Consider the following 21,734-nt stretch of genomic DNA (forward strand, 5'->3'; position numbering starts at 1 on the left):
GAGCATGTTTGGGACTGGATGAAGCGTCGTCTCACGCAGTCTGCACGTCCAGCACGAACGCTGGTCCAACTGAGGCGCCAGGTGGAAATGGCATGGCAAGCCGTTCCATAGGACTACATCCTGCACCTCTACGATCGTCTCCATGGGAGAATAGCAGCCTGCATTGCTGCGAAAGGTGGATATACACTGTACTAGTGCCGACATTGTGCATGCTCTGTTGCCTGTGTCTATGTGCCTGTGGTTCTGTCAGTGTGATCATGTGATGTATCTGACCCCAGGAATGTGACAATAAAGTTTCCACTTCTTGGGACAATGAATTCACGGTGTTCTTATTTCAATTTCCAGGAGTACAATATAACTTCTGCATAATTTCAGTGCAGTAATGTGTTCATTGTAAATATGTGTGTGTGTGTGTGTGTGTGTGTGTGTGTGTAAGTACAATCTAACTTCTGCACCATTTCAGTGCAGTAATGTGTTCATTGTAAATAAGTATTATAGTAGTTGTATTACATTTTTATGACCTTATAAATGAATAAAAAACATTTTTATTTTAATTTCAGTGCATTAGTAATTGTAAAATGACTTTCATATATTGTTCATTAAAAATTGACGATCATTCCACTTGGGACCTGTGGAATGGTACATTAGCTTATTTGTTTTAGTTGTAAATATTCGTCATGTATTGTTGTTTTTCTGACATGTTCCACATCCTGGAGGACCTCCTCACTACGGATCAATTGGAATTAAAGTAAATTTAATCTATTCTAATCTTACCAAACACCATTTTGGGAGGGGTGGATGGGCGGTAATGACAATACAGTACGTTGTGCACAAGAAAAATACCCCAGACGTTATGGACTGGCTGATATAGCTTTTGATTCCTTTAGATTTTAGGTGTACTGGATATTATGTTCCACTGCGATCACAAAAACAAAATTTCATCGCCTAACGTTGTGTTAGAAGTTTTTTGTTGTGAAGACGATAGTGCGTAATGTTCTACATTGGAAAAATTGTAACTGTCGTTTTCTGGCGAATATGAGTTCTTATTCCTATTTTGTTGGTTTTTCCTGCGGAGCCTAGAAAGGTGAAACATTATTATTTACTATTAGGAGTTTCGAGAGAAAGCAGCATCTGTTATTGCAAATAATGCTCAAGAAACAGTGGATACAATGAACGAACTGTCATCAACTGACGTTTTTAGAAATTTTTCGGTAATGGTTCCCTTTACCAAACACCATTTTCGCATAAACGATTGCAGGCTTTCAAAGAACTACGCACCCTCCGACTCAACGTTGAAATCTTTAAAGTTTTGGCTGGTTTCGTTGTGTAGGGGCTGGGATACGCAGTTGCCACATTACAGGCCAAATACTGCTGAGTCTACATTATACGATAAGAATGCACACATGAATCGAATGGTCAAAGGTTTCTATCACTCGGCAGTTGCGAATTATGAAAGTAACATACAAATTTATAAATGAAAGGTTGCAATTAAATAAAATTTTCAGGTACTACCTTAACGACTTTAAATGATGAGTACGATAATAGAAGTACTTTTGAAAATGTGGTATATTTCTGCAAAACACTTATTGGTTTCGATGCCCCAGCAATTAAATAAAATATAAGTTGAATAACAGGGAAACAATAGATTCCTACAGGGCGTAATTAGTTATGAACAACAACACAGCTCGCGAGACATTCACTTCTAAACGCACTCTACGTCTTCACTGTAGAAGCGACGGAATTCTCACAATTGCACAAGTCGGCACTGCGAAGTTTCTCTATCTGCCGCGACCACGCGCAAACTGCTCCGCTGTCAAAGTCTTTCCGCCGACTGTGCGTCCGTCGCGCTGTACTGTCCGCATCCAGCACTCACTCCCGTGTGTTCTGTCCCGTACTGTCCACAACCGCCCCTTGTCCTCTCCTTATACACTGTACTAGTGCCGACATTGTGCATGCTCTGTTGCCTGTGTCTATGTGCCTGTGGTTCTGTCAGTGTGATCATGTGATGTATCTGACCCCAGGAATGTGTCAATAAAGTTTACCCTTCCTGGGACAATGAATTCACGGTGTTCTTATTTCAATTTCCAGGAGTGTATTTATAAGCATTCTGCTACTGTTTTTTCGTGTAACTGTGGAGTACTTATGCATGCCTGTAATTCATACCAATTTAGATTTACACTAATAGCGTTCTAAAGATAAGGCGATCGACAAAATCGGATGAAGAGTTTACATTTTGGAAATTCGTTGCTGGGTGTTACTTGTATAATTCATCGTCAGATACTAATCTTTAAACTAATAAAGATACTGGAAATCTGATTACAGCATCTGTCTACTATTAATTTCTAAACGAACTGTGAAATGTCTGCCATTATTTAAAATATCGGGGCGCCAATGTTTCGAGTCTGCAGTAGGTGCAGTGTGGTGGGTACATAAGGGAAACACAACTCTTCGAATCCTCACGTCTTTCGGGGCAGCAACCTACATTCATGAGGGGCACCAATTGGCAGTAATGATTCTGACAGGAAAGCTTAAAGTGACAGTGCTGCTCATGACACAGAAGCGTAACAGAAGAGAATGCACGGTCAGCTCGGACTCTCTGCCGCCATTAAGCTACATCTTGCCAGCTACAAGGTACTGTAGATTACCTGAAAACTCTACCCAATATACATGTTGGAAGGCAAAATTAAACAGACGTACATACACAGATATTCTGTCCACAGGCGTTACCTTTCTTATTTTTCGTCATATTCCACACCTCAGCCATCTAAAAATATTACTAACATGACTAGTAGATATCAAAATTAATTAAAAAAAGCAACGCTTAAGAATCTACAACCGATGCAGTTCACGGGTGTCTTTCCCACTGTCTTACACACTAAATACGCTCAACAATGAAATAACGATCGCTAACGAGTCAGAAACAACCGCTTCCTAATGAAAGTGTCACGACTTACTCACTGCAGTCATTGATTCCATAAAATAAAGTTACGTACCAGTCTGTTTTCTGTTATCTCGTACCTGCTGCACCCGTTTTTTTGTTTCTCACACTTTAATTTTCTCTAACAAGAACCCCTTTAGTGCGAGGTCGCAGGTTAAATCTTTGGTAAGACTAATTTGAAAGTCTTGTGTTAATAATTATGACGTGACAAATAGTGGCAGCTAATGACTCACCATGTACGTCAGGAGAATCACATAAAATTACTATCCAGAAGTTGCAGATATCAACCTTCTATGGGATGTATGTATTACACTTCACAAAAAGGACATCGTTGACATTCAAGAAATTGTCAGAACAAACCATTAACTTGCACCATGAACACAGAATGGAAAATGATTTCAGAAAGGCATCCACTTTTAAGGAATGCGTATAGAATCATACTGGTGTAACGGGGTGATGAGAGCTGATGGAATGTGATGGTATGTAATAGAATGCGAAACTGTCTGCCTTATAGCTTATGTGAAACTGGCTAAACATTAATGCGTAGTTAGACATAGTGCGATAATACGTGGTTCAGACACGGGAAAAAAAAACATCCAGAGGCTGAATTTGTCATGTTGTTCTAGGTGGCGTGATCTGCAATGCCACGCACTTTTCAGGAGCGATAGTACGCCTTAACGAAGTATGATTCTTATACGGAGACCAAGAATCAAGCGGAAGCAAGTTATTTTGATCAGCTGTGGCCCAAAAGTAGTACTCATACAGTAGATGTATTTCCCTTAAGCCCATTTTCCCACTCTTACTTGCTGTGTCGTAAATATTCACTACTGCCCTTCCAAGATCACCCACATGAGGAGGAATCGTATGTGCCAGAGCACCTCAAATTCTGGAAGCACAGTAAATAACTTTCCAGCCAATTTATCATCCACATTAACAGACACAAAAATTGTATACAAAATGCAAGGCCTTGATGTTCGTTGATATTGATACAACTCACCTGGTGCCTCTAATTTCCAGGGTTCTTTTCAAATGCATTTCCTCTTCAAATCCCGATTTGTCGAAACTGAGAAAAAATTCCTTACTGACTGAAGTTTGTTTATCTGATCTATAAATTTCTGGGCCGATTCCACATCGTCAAGTTGATTCTTTGTTTGAAATTCCGTCATATTACGTCATGCAGTTCCGCGGCACAATTTGAAGTTACGCAGAGAACCACTGCTTCCCTTAAAATCACTGTAATATAAGTCCCCCGAAATTTGGTGTGGATAACCTAGTATGTTACCGTCAGGCATACTTTGTAAATTTCGTCGAGCATCCTTGAAACGCTCAAACATCTGTTTCTGTTTTTGTAACAAGTGCGCCTTGTCCTCTTTTGAATATCCGTTGTTTTTCTTGCACACCACCCGGTTCTACTGCTGCAATTTTACTCGAAATCTATTCATAATTGTTTCTCAAATAGGGGTAATGCCGGAGTAGGTTTAATAATGAATAAAAAAATAGGGGTGCGGGTTAGCTACTACAAACAGCATAGTGAACGCATTATTGTGGCCAAGATAGACACAAAGCCCATGCCTGCTACAGTAGTACAAGTTTATATGCCAACTAGCTCTGCAGATGATGAAGAAATTGATGAAATGTATGACGAGATAAAAGAAATTATTCAGGTAGTGAAGGGTGACGAAAATTTAATAGTCATGGGTGACTGGAATTCGTCAGTAGGAAAAGGGAGAGAAGGATACATAGTAGGTGAATATGGATTGGGGGGGAAGAAATGAAGGAGGAAGCCGCCTTGTAGAATTTTGCACAGAGCATAACTTAATCATAGCTAACACTTGGTTCAAGAATCATGAAAGAAGGTTGTATACCTGGAAGAATTCTGGAGATACAAAAAGTTATCAGATAGATTACATAATGGTAAGACAGAGATCTAGGAACCAGATTTTAAATTGTAAGACATTTCCAGGGGCAGATGTGGATTCTGACCACAATCTATTGGTTATGAACTGCAGATTGAAACTGAAGAAACTGCAAAAAGGCGAGAATTTAAGGAGTTGGGACCTGGATAAACTGAAAGAACCAGAGGTTGTACAGAGTTTCAGGGAGAGCATAAGGGAACAATTGATAGGAATGGGGGAAAGAAATACAGTAGGAGAAGGATGGGTAGTTCTGAGGGATGAAGTAGTGAAGGCAGCAGAGGATAAAGTAGGTAAAAAGACGAGGGCTAATAGAAATCCTTGGGTAACAGAAGAAATATTGAATTTAATTGATGAAAGGAGAAAATATAAAAATGCAGTAAATGAAGCAGGCAAAAAGGAATACAAACGTCTCAAAAATGAGATCGACATTAAGTGCAAAATGGCTAAGCAGGGATGGCTAGAAGACAAATGTAAGGATGTAGAGGCTTGTCTCACTAGGGGTAAGATAGATACCGCCTACAGGAAAATTAAAGAGACCTTTGGAGAGAGGAGAACCACTTGCATGAATATCAAGAGCTCAGATGGAAACCCAGTTCTAAGCAAAGAAGGGAAGGCAGAAAGGTGGAAGGAGTATATAGAGGGTTTATACAAGGGCGATGTACTTGAGGACAATATTATGGAAATGGAAGAGGATGTAGATGAAGATGAAATGGGAGATAAGATACTGCGTGAAGAGTTTGACAGAGCACTGAAAGACCTGAGTCGAAACAAGGCCCCGGGAGTAGACAACATTCCATTAGAACTACTGATGGCCTTGGGAGAGCCAGTCATGACAAAACTCTACCATCTGGTGAGCAAGATGTATGAGACAGGCGAAATACCCACAGACTTCAAGAAGAATATAATAATTCCAATCCCAAAGAAAGCAGGTGTTGACAGATGTGAAAATTACCGAACTATCAGTTTGTTAAGTCACAGCTGCAAAATACTAACGCGAATTCTTTACAGACGAATGAAAAAACTCGTAGGAGCGGACCTCGGGGAAGATCAGTTTGGATTCCGTAGAAATGTTGGAACACGTGAGGCAATACTAACGTTACGACTTATCTTAGGAGAAAGATTAAGAAAAGGCAAACCTACGTTTCTAGCATTTGTAGACTTAGAGAAAGCTTTTGACAACGTTAACTGGAATACTCTCTTTCAAATTCTGAAGGTGACAGGGGTAAAATACAGAGAGCGAAAGGCTATTTACAATTTATACAGAAACCAGATGGCAGTAATAAGACTCGAGGGGCATGAAAGGGAAGCAGTGGTTGGGAAAGGAGTAAGACAGGGTTAAAGCCTCTCCCCGATGTTATTCAATCTGTATATTGAGCAAGCAGTAAAGGAAACAAAAGAAAAATTCGGAGTAGGTATTAAAATCCATGGAAAAGAAATAAAAACTTTGAGGTTCGCCGATGACATTGTAATTCTGTCAGAGCCAGCAACGGACTTGGAAGAGCAGTTGAATGGAATGGACAGTGTCTTGAAAGGAGGATATAAGATGAAAATCAACAAAAGCAAAACGAGGATAACGGAATGTAGTCAAATTAAATCGGGTGATGCTGAGGGGATTAGATTAGGAAATGAGACACTTAAAGTAGTAAAGGAGTTTTGCTATTTAGGGAGTAAAATAACTGATGATGGTCGAAGTAGAGAGGATATAAAATGTAGACTGACAATGGCAAGGAAATCGTTTCTGAAGATGAGAAATTTGTTAACATCGAGTATAGATTTAAGTGTCAGGAAGTCGTTTCTGAAAGTATTTGTATTGAGTGTAGCCATGTATGGAAGTGAAACATGGACGATAACCAGTTTGGACAAGAAGAGAGTAGAAGCTTTCAAAATGTGGTGCTACAGAAGAATGCTGAAGATAAGGTGGGTAGATCACGTAACTAATGAGGAGGTATTGAACAGGATTGGGGAGAAGAGAAGTTTGTGGCACAACTTGACTAGAAGAAGAGATCGGTTGGTAGGACATGTTTTGAGGCATCAAGGGATCACAAATTTAGCATTGGAGGGCAGCGTGGAGGGTAAAAATCGTAGAGGGAGACCAAGAGATCAATACACTAAGCAGATTCAGAAGGATGTAGGTTGCAGTAGGTACTGGGAGATGAAGAAGCTTGCACAGGATAGAGTAGCATGGAGAGCTGCATCAAACCAGTCTCAGGACTGAAGACCACAACAACAACAACTATGCTGTGGATGATTTTTCAAATACGTAAATATGTTTTAGTACCCGACACTCGTTGGACAACGATTGTCCTTTATTGCGTTTCACTATAGACGGGATTTGTGGCTCTCTGTCCAAGGGATGATTAACTACATCGCTCGATACCTGTTTCAGTATCACTTTCACTTGTTAAGCATGTATATGAAGATTGTATCTCCTCTTTCTGACACGTCCGAAACAACAGATACCATCTTCATATAGTTAAGGCTAACCTGTCAATGACCTTCTTTTTCTGTGCTGGATGCACACGCATTGCCCGAACTCTTACGGGACTCGGTAAGATTGTCTGCCGCGAGTAATGAGGGTAGTGGGCAGGTGCACTACGAATGTAGTGTGTGGACTTTCAGTTGGGAATGTGGGTCTCACGGGGAGCATGGAGGGGTTAATCCCTGCAGTCGCGCTATTCTCCATGCCCTCGGTGGCTCAGATGGATATGGCGTCTGCCATGTAAGCAGAAGATCCTTGGTTCGAGTCCCGGTCGGGGCACACATTTTCAACTGTCCCCGTTCATGTATATCAACGCCTGTCGACAGGTTAAGGTCTTGATTTAATTATCATTTCATGTTAAGCACGTACCTTCATCACTGTACTCCTCATGTACATTGTCCAGACAGGCGAGCGTGTACGACACCACACAAATCGCTGACTCATCTCGCAGAAGCGCTAATTTTCATATGCCTCTTTCTGCTCAGGCTGTGAAATTCGTTGTGTTCCTCTCTGACGAAATGTCGATAACTTCTGTTGTAGATACAATGGAGTATTTGTTTTGTGAGTCGTCCCCATTGCTGTGTTCTGCATTAACACCACTAGCACAGTAGCACGATTGTGAATTACTCGTCAACTAAGAAGTTCAAATACGCCCCGTAACCTCATGCTGTGCTCACCAGTGGATGCTTCCAGTCCCGCCACCTGTTCCATTAGAAGGCTATATTTTGGTTGCAGGGAAGACGCTGTATGAGGTACGAAATGCTGTAAAAACATTATTGGCTTTTTGTGACCTAGCATTCAGAGGGTTTCTTGTAAGTGGAGATGAAAAATTCTAGTTTTACACTCAAATAACTTACGTGTTTACTGCCAGGTGACGTCGTCGACCACCCCCCATATTTCGATAGGAGCACACCCTGCCATTCACAAGGCACAACTGCAAGGAGGAAGCAATGTGCAAGGGAATTTTATACCTCGGTTCACAGAGGAGAAACAAGGAAGATACCACACACAGAACAAGTAACAGCAGAGTCAACACACAGCCAAAGACAACCAACATCAGAAATAACGATAGTGACTATAAATCAACAGGTCAGGTTGCACTAATTGTGTCCCTCTGTTTTTCTTTATGAGAGAGAGCCGGATTCCAAGCAGCATTTAAACAAAATCCACCATCTCTGTTTATAAGGTTGCTTGATAGTTTGATTTCAACAGCTTACTTAACAACACTATCCCAATAGCTGGACGTGCAAGCCAGAATCTCCGTATTGTTGTATTCTATAGGATGACTGGTGTCAAGGCAATGTTCTGCAATAGCGGATTTGCTCGGGTGTTGCGAGCGTGTGTAACGCTTATGTTCAATACACCGGTCTTGCACGGTCCTGATTGTCTGACCAATATATGACATGCCACAACTGCAAGGAATACAATAGACACCAGCCTTACGCAAACCAAGATCATCTTTTACGGATGCCAACAGGGCCTTAATCTTAGAAGGTGGTCGAAAAACACATTTCACATCATATTTCCGCAAAATAGTCCAATCCTGTTGGAAATGCTTCCTGTTTAATGCAAAAAGGCCGTAGACTTAGGTGCCACTTCGTTGCTATCGTGACTCACCCGTTGCATAGAAGGCTGATAGCGCAACGCACGTTTGATGTGCCTCTCACTATAACCATTCTGACGAAACGTGACTTCGAGATGTGATGGCTCAGCTGCCAAACTATCAGAGTCTGGGATAACTTCGGCCCTATGAACCAAGGTACGAAGTACTCCTTCACACTGAGTTGGATTGGGACAACTATCAGCTCGCAGATACAAGTCAGTGTGAGTAGGCTTCCTATAAACAGAACGTCCCAACGTACCATCAGTCTTCCTTCTGACCAACACATCAAGGAAGGGAAGGCATCCATTCTTTTCCACCTCCATAGTGAACTGAATATTCGGGTCGATTGAATTCAGGTGTTGCAAAAACCGGTTTAAATTCTCACTACCATGAGGCCAAACAACAAAAGTATCGTCTACATATTTGAAAAACACGCAGGTTTCAAGGTCGCTGACTCCAATGCACGTTCCTCAAAGACCTCTATAAACCAACTGACCACAATTGGTTTAACACTGTCGAATTAAAACTATAGTTCCAAGGTCTGAGAGTCCCCAATTGCATTCGTTAATCAATGTTCAAGGGTGCTCACCTAGTCATGGCACTGGCCTGTGTGACGCACGTTGTGTGATGGTTGATGGCAGCAATGTGTATGTGGGTTGTGTGGACCTGACGTAGCTAACAGGAAAAGCATTGAAGCGGAAAATGGCACAGAGGTCGTTGCTAGGACCGTCAGGCAGAACAGCTCTTGGCAGGCTGCTTTGACATATAGTTTGCAGGTGATCCTCGTGGAGGTGAGCGTTGTGCACCATACAACTGGGCGCCAGGATTCCCGGTAACAAGAGGCTGATAGGGCGACAAGCAAACAGCGTCTGCAGGATGGTGGCAAGTTGAAAGTGCTGCTATAAGGGCGTCACAAAGGGCTACAGTATATGAGTTGCATGGCTACAGGTTACAGTGGGCTTGTGCGGCCATCGTGAGGCCAGCACCATTTTGTCGACAGGTTGGTCACGGAATGAGGCTACTGGAGTATGTGACTAAGTGGCAACAAGCAACATGATCTGCAGCAGGGGCAGATACAGTAGATGAGCCACTTTGTTACAGGTTGCTGGAGCCTGGTGTAGCCATGACAAAGGTGGGCTGATGATGGGTCAGCTACAGAATAAGGTTGGTGGCGTGAAATGGGGCACATGAGTAAGTGGCATCAAGCAGCATGGTCCACAGCAAAGACAACTATAGCAGATGGGCTGCAAGGATTCAGATTTCAGAGGGCTGGTGCAACCATGGCGAGCAAAGCGCGGTGGTGGCGATGGAGGGGGCATGGTATGAGGTTGGTAGCGTCAAATGGGCACATGTGTGAGTGGCTTGAGACAGCATGGTCTACGGCACAGACAGCTAGAGCAGATGGGCCACATGGCTGGAGGTCGCCATGGCGAGGAGACCACGATGCCGGCAGCACTGTGGCTGGCAGCTAAGCCATGCACTGACGAGCAGCTTGCCACGGTGGGACTGGCATGGCAAGCAGGCAGGCAGGTGTTGAGGGGTGCTGGTGGTTGACCTGCAGCCATGGGGCATTCCTCTGGCCAGCAGCATGCCGTAACAATGAGTCACAGTGCACTGATGTGCTCTGCCTTCCATGGGAGGCACTGGCAAGCAGCTCACTTCCACGATGACAGTAGGTGACGGGCTTGTGCTCAGCTCACACACAGCAGTGTGGCTGCAAGTTAGGCTCTGCCCCAGGCATACTGGAATGCACTAACGAGGTGCATCTCAGGCCACACAGGAAGTCATGACCACTAAACGCCTGGCTTGCACAGAGTAACAGCAACAACTATTATAACTGGCCACAAAGTTTTGAATTTGAACCAAAATTTCATGGTCATCCTCCAAACTGAACAATGGGTTAGATTCTGATTTTGCCACCAGATGTGCAGGATGCACCGCTCGCACAAAAGACAGTGCACCGTATCAATCTTAAAACCACCAGGGTGCTACTATCAGCAGGAAATTCACTCAGGTAGTACTTCAGCTTCTCGAGGATCTTGCACTTGGCTCTGCCAAGAACTCGCTCGTTTGTCTCCGTGTAACTTCTGACTGGATCCAGCAGTTCCCCCTTTTGAGGCACTACTTCAGGAGCAGTGCTTATTTGGCTGGCTGCGCGAGACTGGGACTAGGTGTGCCGCAAATTGCCAATTTCCCAGTGCAAAGCGCACTCTCACAGATAATAACAAATATCTATACAAGTCGCATTGGAAAGAGAATTTTTGCAAAGATGACAGAATCAGAAAAAGAAAGTCTTACACTGGCATTTACACTACATCATCAAAAGTATCCAGACAACTCCAAAAACGTACGTTTTTCATAATAGGTCCATTGTGCTGCCACCTACTGCCAGGTACTCCATATCAAAATGGTTCAAATGGCTCTGAGCACTATGGGAATCAACTGCTGAGGTCATTAGTCCCCTAGAACTTAGAACTAGTTAAACCTAAGTAACCTAAGGACATCACAAACATCCATGCCCGAGGCAGGATTCGAACCTGCGACCGTAGCGGTCTTGCGGTTCCAGACTGCAGCTCCTTTAACCGCACGGCCACTTCGGCCGGCACTCCATATCAGCGACCTCAGTAGTCATTAGACATGGTGAGACCAGAATGGGGCGCTCCGAAGAACTCACGGAATTCGAACGCACTCAGATGATTGGGTGTCACTTACGTCCTACGTCTGTACGCGAGATTTCCACAGTCCTAAACATCCCTAGGTTCCCATAGCGCTCAGAGCCATTTGAACCATTTGAACCATCCCTAGGTTCACTGTTTCCGATGTGATAGTGAAGTGGAAACGTGAAGGGACACGTGCAGCTCAAAAGCGTACAGGCCAAACTCGTCTGTTGACTGACAGAGACCGCCGACAGTTGAAGAGGATCATAATGTGTAATAGGCAGACATCTATCCAGACCGTCACAGGAATTCCAAATTGCATCAGGATCCACTGCACGCACAATGATAGTTAGGCTGGAGGTGAGAAAACCTGCATTTCATGGTCGATAGGCCACACACCACGCCGGTAAATGCCAGACGACACCTGGTGTGGTGTAAGGAGCGTAAACATTGGACCACTGGACAGTGGAAAAACGTTGTGTGGAGTGACGAATCGCGGTACACAATGTGGCGATCCGATGGCAGGGTGCGGGTATGGCGAATGTCCGATGAACGTCATCTGCCAGCAGTAAAATTCTGAGGCGGTCGTGTTATGGTGTGGTCGTGTTTCTCATGGAGGGGGATTGCACCCCTTGTTGTTTTGCGTGACAGTATCACAGCACAGGCCTACATTGATGTTTTAAGCACCTTCTCGCTTCCCACAGTGGCAGAGCAATTCGGGGATGGCGATTGCATCTTTCAACACTATCGAGCACCTGCTCATAATGCACGGCCTGTGGCGGAGTTGTTACACAATAACAACCCTTTAATGGACTGGCCTGCACAGAGGGATTACCTGAATCCTACAGAACACCTTTCGGATGTTTTGGAACGCCGACTTGGTGCCGGGCCTCACCGACCGACATCGATACCTCTCCTCATTGCAGCACTCTGTGAAGAATGGGCTGCCATTCGCCAAGATACCTTCCAGCCCCCGGCTGAACGTATGCCTGCGAGAGTGGAAGCTGTCATCAAGGCTAAGGGTGGGTCAACACCCCACTGAATTCTAGAATTACCGATGGAGGGCGCCACGAACTTGTATGTCATTTTGAGCCAGGTTTCCGGATACTTTTCATCACATAGTGTATACCGTGTGTCTCTCCTAGCAGTTGTCAGGCACATATTCTCCGGTGTTTCGTCAGACATTTGCACTGTCGTTTCTGCAGCGTGTAGCTGGAGTAAGTACTCACCACGTTTTTCATGCGATGCCCAGTCTCGACGGAAAGTATCGGCTTGTTTCCCCTTTAGAAACAAAATGATTTATTAGCGGAATTTTACGTGCTCATTCAATAAGGGGTTTCCTGATTCGTCTAGTTCAACATTTATTTTATGTATATGTATTTAAAAGGGTCAGTAAAACTCGAAGAATAACCATTACTCGAGCAGTTACAGGACTGGCCTGGCGTGTGCTGACTGCTCCTGCCAATCATGCAGTGGTGCTCAGTCGGCGCTGTAGTACCGGTTATTGTTTGTGTTTTAGTAACCTCGTTAATAAATATCGTTAAAAATATAGCACTAGACCAGTGGTTCCCAATCTTTTCTACACCATTACCGCCAAGTGCAATCAGACAATAGCTAGCACCCCCGCCCTCACCCCCTCCCACCCCCAGATCTGCCCTGCCGTTTGTACCGCCGCCCTCCTCCACGTTACCATCTTCAGCACCAAACTAAACTCTAGAATGAAAGACTTTCCTTGAAACACATTTATTTTTAAAATGACGAAAGGTGAATGATACTTGGTTTGTGTGTATGTTTGGGGTGGCGCGGGGGGGGGGGGGGGGCGGGGAGGGAGGGGGAGGGAAGAGAAGGTGTTAGAATGAATGACGAAGGAGTTCGTGGTGCATGAGAAGTGTTACCCACAACTCCTCAGATAAGAAAGCTAACTATCCGCAGTGAGGGCAGACACTTGTTACAATTCTCGCTTTCCACGCCCGGATTCCTGGGTTCGATTCCCGGCGGGGTCCGGGGTTTTCTCTGCCTCGTGATGGCTGGGTGTTGTGTGCTGTCCTTAGGTTAGTTAGGTTTAAGTAGTTCTAAGTTCTAGGAGACTGATGACCATAGATGTTGAGTCCCATAGTGCTCAGAGCCATTTGAACCAGCCAACTTGAACAAAGCACAAATCCCTAGCATTATTACTGTCCATTGTACAATTGCTTGACGTGCACACTGCAGATCCATTTAAAATCAACCAAGTTAAAATGTGTGCACTGTTGTTACTGTTCGTTTGATAGCTGCCCTCCTACTTCTGAATGGTCGGAAATTGGAAGACTTCAGACTGTTAATGATTTGCGTCGGACTTCAGACACTAACAGTAATGCGCTGGCCATTAAAATTCCAACACTACGAAGATGACGTGCTACAGACGCGAAATTTAACCGACAGGAAGAAGATGCTGTGATATGCAAATTATTAGCTTTCCAGAGCATTCACACAAGGTTAGCGCCGGTGGCGACACCTACAACATGCTGACATGAGTTGACCGGCGTTGCCTAGTGAAACGTTGTTGTGATGCCTCGTGTAAGGAGGAGAATTGCGTACCATCACGTTTCCGACTTTGATAAAGGTCGGATTCTAGCCTATCGCGATTGCGGTTTATCGTATCGCAACATTGTTTCTGGCGTTGGTCGAGATCCAATGACTGTTAGCAGAATATGGAATCGGTGGGTTCAGGAGGGTAATACGGTACGTCGTGCTGGATCCCAACGGCCTCGTACCACTAGCAGTCGAGATGGCAGGCATCTTATCCACATGGCTGTAAAGGATCGTGCAGCCACGTCTCGATCCCTGAGTCAACAGATGGGGACGTTTGTAAGACAACAACCATCTGCACACACAGTTCGACGACGTTTGCAGCAAAATGGACTATCAGCTCGGAGACCATGGCTGTGGTTACCCTTGACCCTGCATCACAGACAGGAGCGCCTGCGACGGAGTACTCAACGACGAACCTGGCGGCACGATTGGCAAAACGTCATTTTTCGGATGAATCCAGGTTCTGTTTACAGGTGCATGATGGTCGCAACCGTGTTTGGCGACATCGCGGTGAACGCACTTTGGATGCGTGTATTCGTCATCGCCATACTGGCGTATCACCCGGCGTGATGCTAGGGGGTGCCACTGGTTACTCGTCTCGGTCACCTCTTGTTCGCATTGACGGCACTTTGAACGGTTAAGTTACATTTCAGATGTGTTACGACCCGAAGCTCTACCCTTCATTCGATCCCTGCGATACCCTACACTTCAGCAGGATAATGCACGACCGCATGAAGCAGGTCCTGTACGGGCCTTGCTGGATACAGAAAGTGTTCGACTTCTGCCCTGGCCAGCACATTCTCCAGATCTCTCACCAATTGAAAACGTCTGGTCAATGGTGGCCGAGCAATTGGCTCGCCACAATACGCCAGTCAGTACTCTTGATGAACTGTGTTATCGTGTTGAAGCTGCATGGGCAGCTGTACTTGTACACACCATCCAAGCTCTGTTTGACTCAATGCCCAGGCGTATCAAGGCCTTTATTACGGCCAGAGGTGGTTGTTCTGGGTACTGATTTCTCAGGATCTATTCACCCAAATTGCATGAAAATGTCATCACATGTCAGTTCTAGTTTAATACATTTGTCCAATGAATATCCGTTTATCATCTGCATTTCTTCTTGTTGTAGCAATTTTAATGGCCAGTAGTGTAGTTGTAATACCAGTAATAATAATAATAACAATAATAACAGCACTATAGCAGCGATTGTGGAGTTACTGCTGTTACGTCCTGTCAATTATTTTTTTATCTCTTTGGAAGAGAGTAATGGTGCAGTATCTGAACTACTGCTGGTCCTATCTATAGCTTGGAGGAGACATTTTCTTGAGATAATTACCTTGTTACGTGTATGTCTCGCTTTTATCATCAGCGATGTACCGGACAGAGCGTAACGTATGTGTGTATTGGTCTATGTGAGGAACCTGTACCCTTCACCGTATTAATGCTGCTAATTGAGAAACAATAATTAATGATAATTTATATAATCAGTATTACATTCTTTCAAAATTGTGATAATAGTAATAATATTTTGCAAATGTTCACGCGAGGTAGTCGCGCATTCTGAGGCGCCTTGTGACGGTCTGCGCGGCTGCCCCCGTCGGTGTTTCGAGTCCTCCCTAGGGCATGGATGTGTGCGTGTAAGTTAGATTAAGTAGTGCGTAAGCCTAGGGACCGATGACCTCAGCAGTTTGGTTGTATAAGACCTTACCACAAACTTCAAAATCTTTTGAAAATGATTTAGTTTCAGTTTAGAAAATTTCATTTACCCCTCAGGGGTAATCACCCTCACACTAACCTGGATCAGCTCTATAGAAAGGGTACTTGAAGTTACGCTTTAAGTATCATTTTGTTTGTAATGGGAAACAAAAGACGACACTTTTTGTCGACACTGGCATGAAAGGCGTGATGAGCGCTATTTGTTTTGAGTTGACCCCTGCTAAACAATGAGAAAATGATATTGGTGATATCTGCTTTCCCGGCCGTTTTGTTAGTTTACGAGACCAGAGCCGCTACTTCTCAACCAAGTAGCACCCCACTTTGTCTCACAAGGGCTGCGTGCACCCCGCTTGCCAACAGCGCTAGGCAGTGCATATCTTCAGTGATCTGACGGGAAAAGGTATTACCATTGCGGCAAGGCCGTTGGCCCTGCACTGGTTTTCAGTCACTTGAAATATGTCTCCTATCGGTCAAAGAACAGTATGAATTATCAATGATATGCCCTGTGTGTGTGTGTGTGTGTGTGTGTGTGTGTGTGTGTGTGTGTGCAGAAATTAGAGGAATGCCTTCAGTTAGAAACAAATCAGTAAATGTAACAGACATATTTGTGTTCCAATTTGATTCTCTCCTCCACGTCCTTTGTGCACTCCTCTTGTTGTTTGATTCCAACCTTTTGCCCCAGATCACAGGCTCCGCTCCACCACATGAACCAAAATGGTAATGGTATTCACTGGATCTCACTGATGTATCGTTAAAAAACCCACATATTTCTGAATGTGTAATTTCCTATTTTTGAAAATACATTAGAAATTAAACATTTTAAAATGTGTTTCCACGTTTCATTTCTGGTTCAGGAGAGAGTTGGTGGTGACTTGAAAGGCAATGAATTTGTATACCGGTAATTGTTTTGAAGGCAAATTACCGAACAACATTACTCCCCCCCTTTGAGTAAAGACTGCCACATTTGCACATTTGACACGTTGTCATTCCCTTACAGTCTTCACTGTACTGGTAGATAGGACAGCTTGGCTGTGGAAGTGGAAGGGTATCCCACAACATAGACAACAGTATTCACAATTACAAGCACCCAAGCCTTAAGGATCTTCCAGCAATAAAGGCTCTTAACAAATTTCAATTAAGCAACGACATAAACTTGGTTACTAACATATGTTAACCTTCAACCAGTGAATAACCCCAATAAGGAATTACCAATCAATAAAACGTAGATAAAGGACTGCTTTACAAGAATGCTTAAATTAAGTAAAATCATGAAAGCTAAGTTACAAATTTTATGTTAAGCTTCAACAGGTGAATTACCCCAATAAATATTTCTCATTTAAATAAAACATAGATGGGAAAATGCCTTACCAAAATGCTTGAATTGTGTTAAATCATGAATAGCTGAGTCACAACTTTTCTCACAAACTACTTAGGAATTTACAGCAAATAAACAAGTTTGATCTGTTTAACCAAAAGGTAACTGCCAAGTCCAAGCGACCGAAACCACTCAGAGCGGACGACCGCCCCAACGCTGGTCATCAATGGACATCGTCACGGCCCAGTGGCCACCGTGCTAAAACAGACTAACGTTTCGGTAAGCGAACAACAGCAACACAGGAGTAACAGTGACTGAAAGTCGGCGTACGCCTTACGAAACACGGCACACCCTGAAGTGGGAGCAGGCACAGCTGATTAGCGGCCACACAACCGCGAGAAAACAAATCTCACGCCGCCCGTACTAACGCGGGAAATGATAGCGAGCGACAAGACGCCACGCGCAAAGCAGCAACCTTGCCTACCCCTCGACCACAGAATGTGCCCTGTCTCCTTGTCTATGGTAATACAATTTATAGCACACAAGAAACTATTTAATAATGGAATTAGCCCAACGCAAGATCACTTTGTTAAGTAAAGATTTACCAACGGATTTACCTTCAAACCAGCATCCGGCCCACAGGCAGAAATTAGTAAATTTGGCATAAGTTTTCACCAGACCGATAAACAAGAAATCAAATTAAACAGTAGCCAAATTACAGTCAGGATACGCAAGCCCTTCAAGACCTTGCTATCTTACTCACAGTTCTCATTAATGGCGAAACATACACAAATGAATGGCAAGAAATTCACCATTGAAAGCGAAAAAACAACACACCACAAGAGTTAAATTAATTAACTTGCAGACGAACCAGTCACTGAAAGCTCAGTTCCACAAGATTTGCACTAACCTCACTCGGCAGTAATACATTTGTGTGCGTGATAACTAGGTTGCCCAAACAGGACTCCAAAACCCAAAACAACAGGTCACACGTTAGCTGTCTTGTTCTCGGATACTAGGCACCACCGGGCTAAGGCAATCGCGACAAAAATTATAGCTGCCTGCAGCAAAACAAATTAGTCAGGATGCATGAATGTAAAGTACAAGCCACTGTTTAAGCCGGAACGTAACCTTTTCAATGCACATACGGACAGTACAACACACGTGGGCATAAAGGGAGCAGCAGATGCGTACCAAGCAAACTACACTGCGCCATATACGACCCACGTCACGGCCACAAACCGGAGCACTGCTCGCGGAACTGGTGTCTGCTCGCTGGACTGTCGCAACTCTGTGTCCCCCGGAAAGCGATGCTGACTGCCGCCTTGCTCAACGCTCCCTTCTCGGCCGTGCACAACAACTCTTCTCTTGTCGCCTCAGAGTGCGGCCGCAATGTCCGTTCTCCCCTGCTGTCCGCCCCAGACTCCCGTACTCGCACTCACTCCCTCGTTAGGACCCGCTCCGACAGGAGGCGCTCGCGGTCGCACATAGTGCCAGCCTCAACCAGAGGAGTAATCGATAGCGTCTGGCGCCCGACAGCCGCGCCGCAGCTCATTCACATTATCATTCACTTACAGTTCTAGGAACTTGTACATTAAGACCATATTTGTGCAAAGTAAATAACAACATATTAAAGCAGCAATAGATTCATGGATGAAACAAGGTGGATTTACACCATTTCAATTATGTTTTAATCCTGTAGAAAAATATTTATTTTCCATCACAGACCACTCCTTCATTTCTCACTCAGTGCCTCACAAAAGAAGTGAAGCACCGAAAAGAAAGGAGGAAACGAATTGAAAATTCATGAGTTGAAGGCTTTGTGAACTTACTGCAGTGACTAAAAAACCGAGTCAAATTTTCAAAAATCCTGGAAGTGTTAGCCCATTTATGAGAAAGGCATTACGAGCACTCAGTCCTGGATGCATGCATTGGTTCGATTGCCGTTGTATCCGAGGCAAGCTGACCTACATATGTTGTAACTCGTCCTCTATCTCCTGGCCTGCCTCGGGCATGGATGTATGTGATGTCCTTAGGTTAGTTAGGTTTAAGTAGTTCTAAGTTGACATCCGAGCTTGCCCAACGTGTGTTCTGTCAGGCAGAGATATGGGTATCTCGTTGGCCATGGGAGTACCTCATCAACATGCTTGGTGCTTCACTTTGTCAGAAAATTAGGCAAATTTAACGTACTGGTAGTTTAATTCGTAACTGTCCTTTTCCACATAAAGTCTTTCACTGTTTAGTCCACATAGTAGGACTGAGTGGTGTCTTCCGAAACAGGTTCCTTACACTCTAGTCCTATCAGTAGAAAACAGCTGTGGAATGAATCCAGTGCACCTCACGAAACACAGGGGAGCGAACGAGCATCATTAAACGATAATTCTCTCTGGTGTCCTGTGGCTGATTCTAGTTTTTTGTTAGGCAATACAACAGTCTGCAAAACAAATTTCCCAAACAGTTTCTGGATTTTGTCCTAGATTACTAGTTGTATCCAGTGCTTTAGTTTTCTAATTATGTTGCAGAATGCATTAATAATGAGGTTCTACTTATGTTACACAGGGAAGGAGGGACATTCAGCAAGTGCCTGATGTACAACGGAAGCGCCCTGGACGGTGCTTCCGAGGTGCCCTGCCAGCACGGCTGGGAGTACGACGACACGTGGTACCCTCTGACGGTGCCGTCAGAGATGAACTGGGTCTGCGACGACATGCACATCGTCAGTGACGTCATGTTCTATGCACAGAACATTGGAGCAGTCCTGGGACTGCTGTTCGGCTACATGGGTGACATGTAATTAAAAAAAATCCTTCTATTCTTATTACCTTTGCATTTTCTGTCACCATTTGGTCTTAAAGGATATGAACAATCCCTGTTTGTCAGTACAAGAACGGGTAGTGGCATTGCAATCGCCCGTACACCAGAGCGCTACATCTGACTGAGGGGAGCAGTGTGCCACGTGGAGAGCTGGCACATGCTGAGTTGAAAGCTCACAAATAACCAGCAGAAGTGGCTGCCAGCTCTCCATGCAACCACGTGGCGGTAGGAATAATGCACAGTACGTCCATGAAATGTAGTTCACAGTTAGGGAGGAACCTTTACTTGAAGCAAAATGACTTCCTGCAAAGGAGAAGAAGATTCAGTGAGGTCAGGCTGAAGCAGGTCTTATCTGAAAAATCCCCCCAGATGTCTGGCAAATGTTTTATGAGTGCGTGCATGGCGAGAACAGGGCCCCAGGGTGTCGCGTTATTTCTTCCTAGCCAGTGCTGATATTTAACTCTCTGACTATACTTTTTCTTCGATTTCTTGTCAAGCAGCCACAATTGTATTTTGTAAATTTCAGTAGCCGCACAACAGCTGCTGAATCAAAAATATTTTTATTGCCTACACGACTGATTTCTGAAGACTATAATTCTGTCATCTGGAGTATAAAAAAAGAAGAATGTTTTACCGATTGAGGTAATCTCTCCCCTCCTACCCCATCCCCCCTTCTCCCCCAGCGTTGTCATGGAACGAAAATTTCGGTCACACAGCATGGGTTCAAATGGCTCTGAGCACCATGGCACTTAACATCTGTGGTCATCAGTCCCCTAGAACTTAGAACTACTTAAACCTAACTAACCTAAGGACATCACACACATCCATGCCCGAGGCTGGATTCGAACCTGCGACCGTAGCGGTCACGCTTTTCCAGACTGAAGCGCCTAGAACCGCACGGCCAGTTAAGTGTTATTTTTTTTTTTTTTTTTTTGTACACCAGACGATGGAATTTTAGTGTTAAGTAGTAAACAACAAAGATGTTGTTGATCCAGTAACTGTTGTGTGCATCGTTCAACTTACAAATTTTTGTATAAGATACATAATTGAACCGTTAGGAACTTTTATATTAAACCCAAATATCTTCTGGGTTCAGTCTTGGACCATATTAATGGATACTACAAAAAGATTCAAATAATTGTATGTAGTATTCAGAAAATGTTAACTGTTATTTACAAAGAAGTGTAAATTAACACGAATACTTACAAGGTTAAAATGGTTTAAGCCACCATATTGCATTAGCCATTACTAAAAATCTGTAGTGCATGCCATCAATGTAAATTTATGACACACGACTTTTGAAGCAAACACACAAATACTAAATGTACACAGAGCAGTACTGAAGAGAAGATCCGAACCGTAAATTTTACTTCATAAAAAATGTTGATAAGTTCGTCAAAGATCTTTAAAAGAAAATTTTTGTTGTGTGGTATAACATGGTATGACATGTTACTTGGTAATGTAGAGGACTAGACCATCTTTGGTAAAAATATTAGGTATAGTTTCACATGTAAAGAGAAAATGAAGTTTCTATCTCCAGGCATAAGATAACATAGATGTTAACAATGCGAGGTAGGAAACATTTTATAACCCTAATAATAAATAAACCTAATGTTAAACAGTATCATATTCATTGCATATACGTAATGAAATGCATGAGTATATAAACAAACGTCAATTACATCATAAACGTAATGGAAATCGCACCTGTAACATTAAAACAAG

The 21,734-nt window shown here is 43.7% G+C and overlaps 1 protein-coding gene across 1 annotated transcript in view; it reads left to right on the top strand.

Annotated features, from left to right (window-relative positions):
- LOC124605942 (solute carrier family 22 member 7-like) overlaps positions 1–21,734 on the top strand; it is a 185,330-nt gene that overhangs the window by 76,809 nt on the left and 86,787 nt on the right. Inside the window, exon 3 of the mRNA XM_047137901.1 lies at positions 19,755–19,985. Within this exon, the coding sequence (XP_046993857.1) occupies positions 19,755–19,985 (231 nt within the window). The remainder of the gene's footprint in view (positions 1–19,754; positions 19,986–21,734) is intronic.

Source organism: Schistocerca americana, chromosome 3 (assembly GCF_021461395.2).
Source record: "Schistocerca americana isolate TAMUIC-IGC-003095 chromosome 3, iqSchAmer2.1, whole genome shotgun sequence".
Taxonomy (NCBI): Eukaryota; Metazoa; Arthropoda; class Insecta; order Orthoptera; family Acrididae; genus Schistocerca; species Schistocerca americana.